At 36.3% G+C, this 12471-nt stretch overlaps 1 protein-coding gene across 2 annotated transcripts in view; it reads right to left on the bottom strand.

Moving 5' to 3' along the window:
• Nucleotides 1–12471, bottom strand: part of LOC117402330 (lysophosphatidylserine lipase ABHD12-like) — a 46798-nt gene that overhangs the window by 27522 nt on the left and 6805 nt on the right. For both annotated transcript variants that reach the window (XM_034003368.3, XM_059024107.1), the window contains exon 2: nucleotides 7235–7427. In XM_034003368.3, coding sequence (XP_033859259.2) covers nucleotides 7235–7425 — 191 coding nt within the window. In that variant the 5' untranslated portion in view covers nucleotides 7426–7427. The remainder of the gene's footprint in view (nucleotides 1–7234; nucleotides 7428–12471) is intronic.

Below are 12471 nucleotides of genomic sequence, written 5' to 3'. Positions count from 1 at the left end.
GGTAAAGTACCTTGCTCAAGGGTAGAGCAGCAGTGTCCCCCACCTGGGATTGAACCCACAACCCTCCAGTCAAGAGTCTAGTGTCAAAACCACTACTCCACACTATGCGGTTTTAAAAAAAATAAAGCACAGATGTTAAAGTCCCTTTACTGTAAAATGCTAAAGTCTAATGATTGTTGTCTATACTCTTTCATAAATTTAATTGCTGTGGTTTTTTAATACCATCTGTGTAACCAGGAAGGAACCAGTGAATCTGTGTTCCAATTCCCTCTCACTGGTCACCAACAACTTTCAGGTAAATTTGAGTAGTAGCCAGTTTGCTATCTTGCAGTCAGTAAACAGCCTTTTCTAATTAGTGAAATTTATAAATGACCAATTGATTAAGTAGCAAGTGATGCTGGGTCATAAATGCATGTGTGTACTATATGCATCATCCAGCAACTAGTCCAGATTAAAATGTCCGAAGTCGGGCTGTCTCACAATTTTAATCGCATATTTGATTGCTACAATTACTACATTCATTTCATTCGTTTGTTTTATTACTGATGCTATTATTATTTTAAAGTTCTTCTTATTACCTATAAGCAGCGTTCCCTCGAAGGATAAAATACGCGCATTTTTCGCAATAACTGGCAACAGCCTTCGCATTCACTTTACTAACTTTCGCAAGTTATTATCATGAATATCAACCTCAAAGGAGACTCCAGGCTCTCGAGGTAAACCTGGCATTTTGAGATCATATTTGCGTCGGTCTTGCAGCGGATTCTGATTTCCCTCTGTAAAAATGCACGTCACATTCCTGTACAGGTTGGCGATGCAGACCTCTGGCGATTCTGCCTCTATAGGAAGTGCGGCTCATGTACTTTACAGTTTTTAACTAGACGTACAATTGAATACCAAAACCTGTGTAGCACAATTTTCCTGCATTATTTAGAAGTATACATATTCCGGTAAACATAAATAACAATGCTCATAATTTGACGGTTTTTGTTTTATTTCCCTTTTTTTTAAAACGGCCATTTCAGAAATATTATCATCTCAAGCATTTTGAAACAAGGTAAAAAAAAAAGTGGTAAAAATGTAATCAAAATATAAATTGAGTCGAAAATACACATTTAAATGTATCATATAGTAACTGAAGAAGACACACCATGTGCATTCTTTTTTTTTTTTTTGCAAGTTGAGTTTATTCATCATGTGACTTCACTCACGTGTCTCTGCTGAAACTGAACATGGCAGCTGCACCAACGAAGAAAAAAAAGCAGTGTTTCAGTAAGACAGGGCTAAGAATAAATAATAATAATTTGATTCTCTATACGAGTTTTTCTGTCAGTTTTAATGCCAACAACGAACCAAGTGATGTTTATAAACAGTATGACCGGTTTGAAGTGTCTTCAGGTGCTTTACTTAGCAACAACACAACAGTCTTATTGAAAATCTTGGCTTTAACAAAAATTAAGAATTGTGGTAATATTTACTTATTTTAACTATCAACATTATATTTATGTTCAAATGCCATGTTTAATTATTAAACAGAATTTGTGGTTCCCAAAAATGGAAAATCAGTATCCCTAAAGATGGTTACAATTGACAGCAGTGCAGACGCCAGTGTTTTATACAGTAGTATAAAGCAATTCTATGCAGGCCACCAGTTAAGCATGCAGTCTATATCTATGATAACAACTGACAGGGCTACATTTATGATAAGATCTCAGCCAGGCTTCATAAAGGTAAATATACGCTTCATAAAAATTCTAGATTTATTTTACATAAGGATGATTCAGAACCAAAGGCAGAGCCACCATAAATGTCTTGTTTAAATTTAAAGCACAGTTTTAAATTGTTGAGATAATTGTGTTGGAATAATGTTTCAAAATTGTATAATGCAACAAAAATAATATATTAAAAAGGGTTAACACGTGGCCGAAGGTTTCTCACTGATAATTTACCCTTTCTCAGTCAAAACGGCAAGTTTCTCAGTATCTAAAAAGCTTAGAAGGAACGCTGCCTATAAGGCCTCACATGGTCTTGGACCTTCTTATCTTCAAGATCTGTTGACCTCATATGTCCCTGGCCATTCCCTGATATCGGAAAATGCTAATCTTCTGACAGTCCCTAAAATTTGTTTGAACTCGTCAGAGCCGGGGCATGTAGTTATAATGCCCCTCGTCTTTTGAACTTGCTCCCGATTGATATCAAGAATGTTAGTACAATTGAATCTTTTGAATCCTGTTTGAAAACCTATTTGTTTGGGTCTGTTTATTTGTAGCTGGATTATATATTAGACACAGGCTTTTATATATTTCTTTTGTAAAGTGCGCTGAAATGCTTGCATGAAGAGCGCTATTGAAGTGAAATTTGTATTGTATTGTTATTATTATTATTACCCAAAAACAACCCAGCACAAAAAAAGCCTGTGGTCCTATTTCTGGATTAATATTGTTTATAGTTTTATATTTACACAGACAAATTCCTGCATTTGCAATTGTTTGACCCAACTGCTAAAATCACAATGGAGCCAGTTCATTACTCACGTTAATGCATTTCAAATTATACTGTATATGTTCTTATCAGTTGCCTTTATTATATATATATATATATATATATTATATATATATATATATATATATATATATATATATAGATGAATGCTATACAGTGACAATACAATAAAAATTTCACTTCTATAGCGCTCTTCATACAAGCATTCCAGGGCACTTTACAAAATAAATATAAAAAAGCCTGTGTAATACCACAGTAGTGACGTCAAAAAGTGATAATTCCTCTAGAGGAAAATATACTTGAACTTTGACCCATTCGACTGCTCGAGACCATCACTTTCAATTCAAACACAAAATGTCTCGTTTTCAATCACTCAACAACACCCACAGTACAGAAATGTTCATTAATGATCAACAAAATGAGAATACGTTAAAAAAAAAAAAAAAAATGTAAAGCTGGTACATTCGTATCTCAGAGAAACTTAATGGATAATGACAGAACGTCTGTAAAGCACCAAAAAACAAAAAACAAAAAAACCTTCAGTCTCGTAATTTATGATGTCACAGAACCCCTAGATGAAATTATTTTCCTGTAACTCACTGAAGTCCATCTATTATTTATTATATACAGTATATATATAGTAGTCATTAGACAAATCTTAGGCATTGCTGCGTTTCATTTTGTTGTGCTGGCTTGCTGGCATACTATAGAACACTTTCTTTCACAAATCCATAAATGTTTTATTTCCAATCTGTAGGTATGAGCATTCAGTGTTTTAATGTATTTTAAACCATGTTAAACATATATATATATATATATATATATATATATATATATATATATATATATATATATATATATATATATATATATAAGCACATACATGTGTACATTATTATACAGGACTATATTATTTATTTTGGTGACACAGTATTTGTCAGGTTGAGATGAACTGGTAAGTTTTCAGGCCCCGGTAATGCATAGATTGTCAGCATTAATATACCAAAAACATTTCTATTCACTGATATGTAAATATATACGTATGTATTTTTTAAAAAAAGTACCTGCAATGGGAGTTGAATTTCACTAATGAGAAGAATATTCTGTATAAACAGGCGCTGCTGTGTTCGGGATGGTTCTTTTGTTACATCACATAGCACTGCCTCACATCAGCTGTGACAGAAAGAGACACTTACTGCAAAGCAGGAGTTTTTTTTTTGTCTTTTTACCAGGGGAAGTCAGGAAGGAAGCAATCAGCACAATGCACAAACAAACTAGATGCTGATAAATCCTGGTCTATTAATAAAAAAATATGTTTTAAAAAGTAAACGTCAAGAAATAATAAAGACAAACGCGTGTTACAAAAATGAATCTCTAAAGAAATGAACGCTAATCACAGAAGTTAACTGCGATTAATTGACAGCCCTAGTCTGAAGTTTAAAATAATAATAATAATAATAATAAAATGTAGCTTCTTGGTGTAAGGACTATGGTCTATGCAGCGATACAGCTATAGGCATACAAAACAACCATGTTTGTGCTGTGATATAAGGGAGGAGGAGATAACAGAGCACATGATACTGCACAACAGCAACTATTATGGAAGTAAAAGCTTAGTAATGATCACGGCTGACAGCGGTCTTGAAGAACCCAACAGGAAGAGAAACTCAACCACAAGACCTGTACTGAATAAGTGGGGCATATGCAACTGCTGCATCCTGTAAAGTCTACCATGTTGACAATGTTGATATTAATGAATTTGGTGGTAAAATTAGCATAGACAGAAATCTCAAATTATTCTACATGCATCTTAAGCGAGATTCAGCAATAAACTGCACCATGATTATAAGTACTTCACTTCATTAGTAACAGGTGCATTTGGTTGACCAGACTGATGCCATATTTCCACCTGCACCCAAAAACCAGTCTGCAAAACTAAATGGTTCTGGCTGCAGTCTACAATCTACAGAGCAAAGGACAAAGTGAAATCAAATAGGTTCTTCTTAGCTCATGCAAGATCAAAAGGTACACCCTATGTGTTTGTTTCTGTGTCCTTAAACATAAAAGATGACTCGGCCAATGTCCTAGCTGATGCAACAAACAACAAGTCAGAGAGTCATTGGCAGTGAAGTCTGTAGAAGCTGGCACAACTCCTCTTAGCTGCAGCACTGGTCTCCAGGATTCCAAGAAGAGCGAATGTCCCTGTGTGTCAGCATCAAATCAATACAATTTCCGATGGTTCTGTGATGTCTACTTTACATAGCTTTTAATGCAAACTAGAATGGAGTTTTCATCTTGTAAAAATAGTAACTGGAGTGCTTTCTTGGAGGCAGCTCAATGTTTGGGGTTCTAAGTGTATTCCATTATTTATCAGAAAAAAAAAAAACCTTGAGAAGGTCTGGTTTGCAGTCATGACAACAACGCTGTGTTCAATAAGCAGAGCACTTTTTTGTGGCGCTATGAGGCAGAAGTTAGGTCTTATATGAACGGTATGTTAACAAACGTTTTCAAAAATGGCGGACAAAGTTGCAATGGGGTTAGTTTTGCAGGCGTTTCTGGAAGATAGACAGCATCATGCCTACATGACAGTATACTCAGCAACAAATATTGCACACATATTAATAAATGTGTGCAGCCATTACAAAACATAAGGCTGTTTACTTCTGTACGTGTGGAAACATATGAAAAACGTCACTTTTTTTTTTAAAACCTGATTATTCCAATGCAAGAAAGACAATTCATTCTGACTCCAATCTGACTGGTGTTATGCATTCCAACATTGTGACATTCTGAGGTTACAGATCCCCCACCGCAAACACTGAGGCTCAAGGCTAGGACACCCACCTCAGACTTTAGCCCCATTAAAACTGCAAGGTAAGCTAAGGACCAACAAATAACATTGTCTTTCCCTAGCTGTCAAACTATTAAGAAACCCGGCACGAGCCATGGTGGTTAGTGCAAGACTGCCTAACAGTTACCATGAAGAGAGCTGATGAGGCTTTTCAGTTGAAGCAGTTTTGATAATTAGACTTTTGAGACACATGCTTTATGTAACATCAGCAATTTTTATGTTTGCCGAGCAGGCACATTTTTACTGTTACTTGACCTTTATTTAGGAAATAGAGCCACAGTAGCTCTTCATTTATCATGTGACATCTCATGACAAGGAATCAACAGCTTTTGCCTGGACGTAACCTGCAAGACCACGTGCAATTTTTAAACAATGGAGTTTCACAATGTTAGAATGTTATTCACTGCTTGATCATGTCTTACCTTGTTTACAAAACAAGGTGACTATTTAACCTTATATTTGCAATACCTTGGACACAAAACATTGCAAACTGAATCCCCAAGTGTGTATGCTGTGCACCAGAAGAATCGACATGAACGTTTTTATGCTCTACACAGACAGTTCCTTTTCCTTTGGCCTGAGACTTGTATTACTTCCTGATTGTCACCCTTACTTGGGTTTCTGTTGTTTTGAGGCTGGCAGCAGAGTATCACTCAGAGACATTAATTAATTGAAAAGAAAAATATGTTTTGTTGGATTTTTAAGTTTGGACAATGTCATTGCAACGGGTCTGCTAGGTGTTTAAAGTGATACCCTCCTCCAACGTCTTCAGACTTTGCTGCATATTTCCACCCCCAAAGTTCTCCAGAATGGCCCATTGGATCATCAATTTTGAGACTGTGCTCCCTGTGAAATGTCAGTCATTTTCGTAGTCTGCGTTAAGGAAGGTCTTGCTCAAAACTGACTTGAAATGAATACGAAATATATATTAAAGAGCATTGTACTACAAGGGTCCCTTTGAAAGCGACACGTGACTACCAAGACTCATTCTGCACTCCTTAAACCTAAATCAAATGCTCAAGTTTGATTATTATATTACAAGTCAATACACTAGCTGAAACGTTGTCACATTTCTTGAATTTTAATTAACTCCATATTCACTGTAAATCCAATCAGCTGCCAAAAAAATACTGAAGCAGGCTTACATTCTACACAGTGGTTGTTTCTGTTCCAAAGCTCCAAACATCCTGGTACTGGAAAAGTTGATAAATATAATTTGGCTGGAACTTTATTGAAACACTGCATTTTGGTCACCATGATCACAGAGTCAAGTGGGAATCAGCAGCTATAACATTATAGAAAATGATTGTTGAATAGTGATCCCATATAAGGTATTAACAAAACTAAGAAAACATATTCAGTATATGACTCTTTGTGGCTTACATTTAAATGCAGGAGAACTTGTGTGCAATATCTTATTAAGTTAAAGATTCAATAACCCAATTTCAAGACAACACCAAAAAATATTTTAACGACAGGCATAAATGGTTTTATATGCTAAATCATCTTGCCATATGACTTGCCATACATTTAATTATGCTTACGTTTCTGTAGAGGAGGAAAGACTTCATGACCACCTATTCTGTGTGATCATTTGATTTGTTTGTTTTTAACTACCAATACTACTAAGAAATGTTAAAATTAACTAATTCCATGACAAACGTTTCGATTGAAGTATGTTTAATTAACGTCTTGTCTTCATTTTGGTAATTGAATTTGAGTTTCTTTTAATTCAGCATTAGAGTTTAATAGTTATGAATAAAATTAAAGTGTAAAACCAATACCATGCAAAAAAAAAATAATAATAATACAAAATGTTAACCATCACATCAGTAACTCCCCCCAGACTAGTTTATATAATTCTGATAATCTCAAGCTTACCTTCCAAATTTTCTCTTCATCGTTTTTTCTGAATCGGGGTCTACAGGATGATACAGAACTTCGGTTCCAGGATCTCCTCTTTTCTTGTGCTCGTATTTTAAGTGCGAACTGTTGTCCAGCAGTGCGTTACTGTTACTTGTAGTGACAATGCTGTCATGATCCACGGTCGACAAATTATTCCTCTTTCGCATTACTGTAATTTGCAGGACAAACAAAATAAAGTAAACGACAAATTGATCTCGATCTATTAATTAAAACTTGTGCCGTTTCTTAACACCTATCTCTTATCATGGGCGATCTAAACAGTGCAGAGAATGTTTAATGGCTATGACGGAGCTGTTGTTTTTTTTCCCCCAAACACGGCTGACATTCAGCGGTTTGCTACATTGTTTGCAGAACTGGGGCTCTGCAGAGACCAGCTGATTTAACCAACCTTTCACCTACCTTTCTTTCAACCAATCAAAATACACAAGTCCGCCATCATTGTGAGGGGCATAATAAAATGGACAGCCTTCTTGTCCCAGCGCCCCTATCCCCTCCCCAGTTGTCCAGTACAGAACAAGCCAGGTAAAGCGTACATTGGAAATAAAGTGAGTCAGAATTTTTTTTTTTTTTTTTGCATTACTTTTTTTTTCGGCGTTTCACTTTATGGACTTTACATATGACACTCTTGTTCTTCATAACTCCATCTTAACAGACCAAAAATTGCAAAATACAGTGTTTTTATTCTTAAAAGTGAAGTATCATTATAGAAATGTATTATTATTATTATTATTATTATTTATTATTAAGCAAACAAAGTGTTACAAGTATGACAAAATGCACCACCTAGTGGAGCAAAACAATTCTCTTCATTTGAACAGGTCACGTTCCTAACAATAATCCAAGGTATTAGACTATCATTTTAGTATCAAATTTGGCGATGAAAACTTTTTCAGTGTTTTTGGGACAGACAAGATCCTAATACATCCTTCTAGGATGGGTACTTCATTGGCAATGTGGTAAAATAAAAAATAGAGGTCGTTTTTCATGTAATTTACCTGAAATTAATATTTTAAAAAGTTAGGTGTGGTGGTAAAACAAAATGACAGTAACTAGAGTTTTACACATTGGATTGACACGAAAGTGGTATCATTGCATTGAACAAGACCTGTGTTTTTATTGAATATGTCACAGTGTGGGGTAATATGATCATGCGACATTGTCAGAGGTCAATGGGCACATTGAGTCATGTTTTGAGCTGTTTTGGGACTTTAAGTAAGTTCAAATGGCTGAAGAATGTGTTCCACCTGAGCTAGAAGTGTTTAAGAAGGTTCACCATATTCCTCAGATTATGTGTCAGTTTTTTTTACCAAAAAAGATTTGATCTCTACCTTACTGTTCGGTTTTGGCAAGGTGTCAAAAATGTCATTTTTTGACAAATGTGTATGGTTTTTAAAAAGTTATACATCTATGGAAAGCTTTTTTACCTCCCCTTTTATATTACACATAATGTTTTTCAATATTTTCATAGGTAGAAGATATATTAGAAAAACTATTTATATCTGTGCTTAACACAAATTCATGTATCCTTCAAATGTAACTTGTGCCAAATCTGGACTTAAATTGCTAAATGTTACCATTAAAAACATTGGTTACTGCTATTCAATATTTCACATTAGAAAATACATGTAAACAGAGGAAGAAATGCCATGCTGTATATGTGAGCAGTGGCACAGAGTTCTATAGAACTTTGGAAGCACCAAATAAAATTTCCAAACTTCTGAAGATAAACTGAAGACACGACTGAGTCAGCACACACAACATTGGGACACCTGGATTTTCCTTTAACCATTAGTAAGTTTGTTTGAAATCAAAATGTAAAATGTATTTTGTGTAAAATTGTGTATATATATAAAATCCAGCATTGTTGTGAAATTGTTTGAAGTCATTTTATTACTCACCTTACTGCATTTAAAACGACCAGTTTCTTTACTCATAATAATAATAATAATAATTAAATTCTCTTTTATTAATAACTTGAAATTAGTGAATGTTTTGTTTTATTTAGGTAAAGTAGCTGTTTTATCCTCCATAATTGTAAATCATATCATTTAAAATAAATATGGTTATTGAAATAAAACAAACCTACAATGTTAATGGGTCTGCAGTCGGTAGCTATCCAACAGCACTGGTTATAGTATCATACTTAGCTTGATTCATGGGTTTGCAGCGATCCTGAATTTCTTAAAGAGTACTCTGTCGAAACTGATGGGTTTCATTTGTTGTTGTATTGTTGTTGTCATCTGTAGCAGAAAAACTACTAGACTGTATTTTGAGAAGTTAGCAGCATGCAGGTGGTACAGCAGACTTTTATATTAAAAACGATGACTTCTATCCTGGCATGCATTCGAGTATATGAAAATGGTGCTGCAGGAAATGAATTACAGTATGCGTTAAAAAAATGAATCTCCCAAAAAATGAACGTGTAAATCGCAGAACTTAACAGCGATTAATTGACAGCCCTAATATATATACACAGTATATATATATATTATATATATACACAGTATATATATATATATATATATATATATATATATATATATATATATATATATATATATATAAAAAAATCAGTAATTCGTTACTGCACCTCACCAACTGAGTACAGTAAGGTTTATACAACTTTCTGCACTGTGAAAAAGATGATGAAGCTTCTAAGTCAGAAGACTCTGGATGAGGCAATGTAATGCAGGGAGAAGTAAAAACAGTCTTCTAAAAGGAAACGTATATTGTATTTATCTTGCTCTTATTGTATTACTTGTACTGTAACACTTGAAATGTATTTGCTTACGATTGTAAGTCACCCTGGATAAGGGCGTCTGCTAAGAAATAAATAATAATAAATTATTATTATTATTATTATTATTATAATAATAATAATAATAATAGCCGAGGCATCCATGCTCACAAGTTGGTCATGCAGGTAATAGAGTGGTTGTCCTGGCAGTCATTCTGCAAATGCTGTGATCAACAAGATGTCCAAGAAGCCGTTAAGAATCAGGTCACTGGTCAGTAGTATAACGAAGCAGTAAGAGCATTCAGAGACACATTTGCTTCCCAACGTGTTGCAGTCAACAATTTCACAAGCAAGCGAAATCCAGTTATCCGGCTGCTGCAGATGCTCAAGAAGGAGTGTAGCAGTAAGTCAAAGCTGTTTCAATTCTGGGAAGAGTACAGTCAGTAAACCGGGATACCAAGTCAACAGGAGGAATCATAGGCATCTCCTGGCAATCCAAGGCTTTGAACAAGTGGTTCCTGACCTCCCACCAAAGATCAGCTATTGACACTACAATGAAACAAATCAGCGACATGAAAGGTGATGATGAATCTGCTCACAAAGAGGCTGGATTTCAAAGGATGAGCCATGATGAAAAAAGAAAACCACACTAGGACATAAATAGGAGATAGTGGATCTCTTTACAGGTCAGGAAGAAGCAGACACTCGCCTGATTCTCCATCCACCTGCATTATTATGAAGTCACCAGATACAGATGTAGGGATTCTGATGATATGCTTCCATCACAGGATACATGCAGAGCAATTCTGGTTCCTCACAGGTGCAGGAAAGTGAAGAAGATTCATCCCAATCCATATCCTGCATTGGTGATATAGTCAATGCCCTCCCAGGTTTACATGCCTTATCAGGCTCCGATACAACAAGAGCCATAGTAGGCATAGGCAAACTGAAGCCACTAAAACAACTTCAGAAACTCCCAAAGAATTATGCTGCAGCACCAGGAGGTCTGGGGTTAGACCTTAATTTATCTGATGACATTGTGAAAGGATGTGAAGACCCTGTAGCTGCTCTATATGGTACCACACAAACTAATAGTGAACAGGCAGATACACTGAGATATGAGTTCTACTGCAAGAAGCAGCTGCTTAATGTGTCTCTTCCACACATGACCGACAGTCTTACACTTCACTTGCAGAGGGCAAACTACCAGACCTATATCTGGAAGAGAGCCGACAATGCCTCTGCAGACACTCTAAACACAGTAGGGAATGGATGGCAGCATGATGAGTGTGGGATTCTGGTGCCAGTGTATATGAAGAAGGAGCAAGCTCCAGATGCAGTTTGGAGCTCCTAACCTGCAAGTGTGGTGTGTCAGCTTGAACCAGAAGCACCTGCCAATGTAAGGCCAACAGCCTCTCATGTATTGAATCTTGCGAATGCATGGCATTTGAGAGGTGCCAGTTAACCCTTTCAATATACAGGATGATGAACAGCCAAGTATTGTTTGCAGTAGTGATGAAGAAGATGAGGAGAAAGCATAAGGCGAAAAGGAACCCCCGGTGCTTTTATGGAGCAACAATAATGTGCCTCCTATGCCCTGCACATTTATAATTAGTATTATTCATATTCATATTATTAGTAGTAGTAGTAGTAGCAGCAGTTATATTATTATTATTATGCAGTAAATAAAGCATTGTATAACAGACATTTCTCTGGAAGTCATCAATAATATTCTGTTTGAGATAATTACAGGCTGATTGTAAAGGTATAATAGAAAAGAGTCAGTCCTGAGTAACGGTACGTTCAGAAAACAAAAATCTCAATAGCTGCTGAAAATGCTTTTCTACTGAGGAAGCTTATGACTGACACTGCTGAGAGACCTGAAGTGGGTACCTTTGAAGGATACAATAATTTCTGTTAGAGCACAGATATCAATAATTATTCAAATATATCTTCTACCTTGAAAATATTGATGTGTAATATAAAAGGGGAGGTGTAACAGGGGGAGACCTGTGCTGACTGTCTGGCACATCCGTATTACTGCAGGTAGAGGGCAGCAGTCTCGTGGGATCCGCCTGTCGGTCATGGCGATGACACGGAGAGGTGGGGAAGAGGGTGTGTGTGCTTTCCCTCTCTCCGAGTGGCTGAGGGGCGGGCCTTGGGAGACTGCTCGGCCCATAAGATCTGGTTTGGTTGGACGCTCGGGTGGCCGTGTTTGGGGAATACCCAGTGACACTGACGAAAGACGTCAGTTTTAAAATAAAACGAGGCAAAACTGGCTGAGAAAAACAGCCGGCCTTAAAATACTTTAACGGGAAAAGAAATAACAGAAATCACCACATACCCGAGGGGACGTGCTTAGTTGTACGGGGAACTCCGGCCATCCCAGTGTATAGGTAATTGAGCGTAGGACGGAGGCCCGTTCTGACCGGCTTAGCGGCAGTGGGGGCACTGC

The sequence above is a fragment of the Acipenser ruthenus genome, chromosome 5, assembly GCF_902713425.1.
Source record: "Acipenser ruthenus chromosome 5, fAciRut3.2 maternal haplotype, whole genome shotgun sequence".
NCBI classification, from domain to species: domain Eukaryota; kingdom Metazoa; phylum Chordata; class Actinopteri; order Acipenseriformes; family Acipenseridae; genus Acipenser; species Acipenser ruthenus.
The sequence above is the reverse complement of the archived record's forward strand: the minus strand, read 5'-3'. Positions and strand labels throughout refer to the sequence as shown.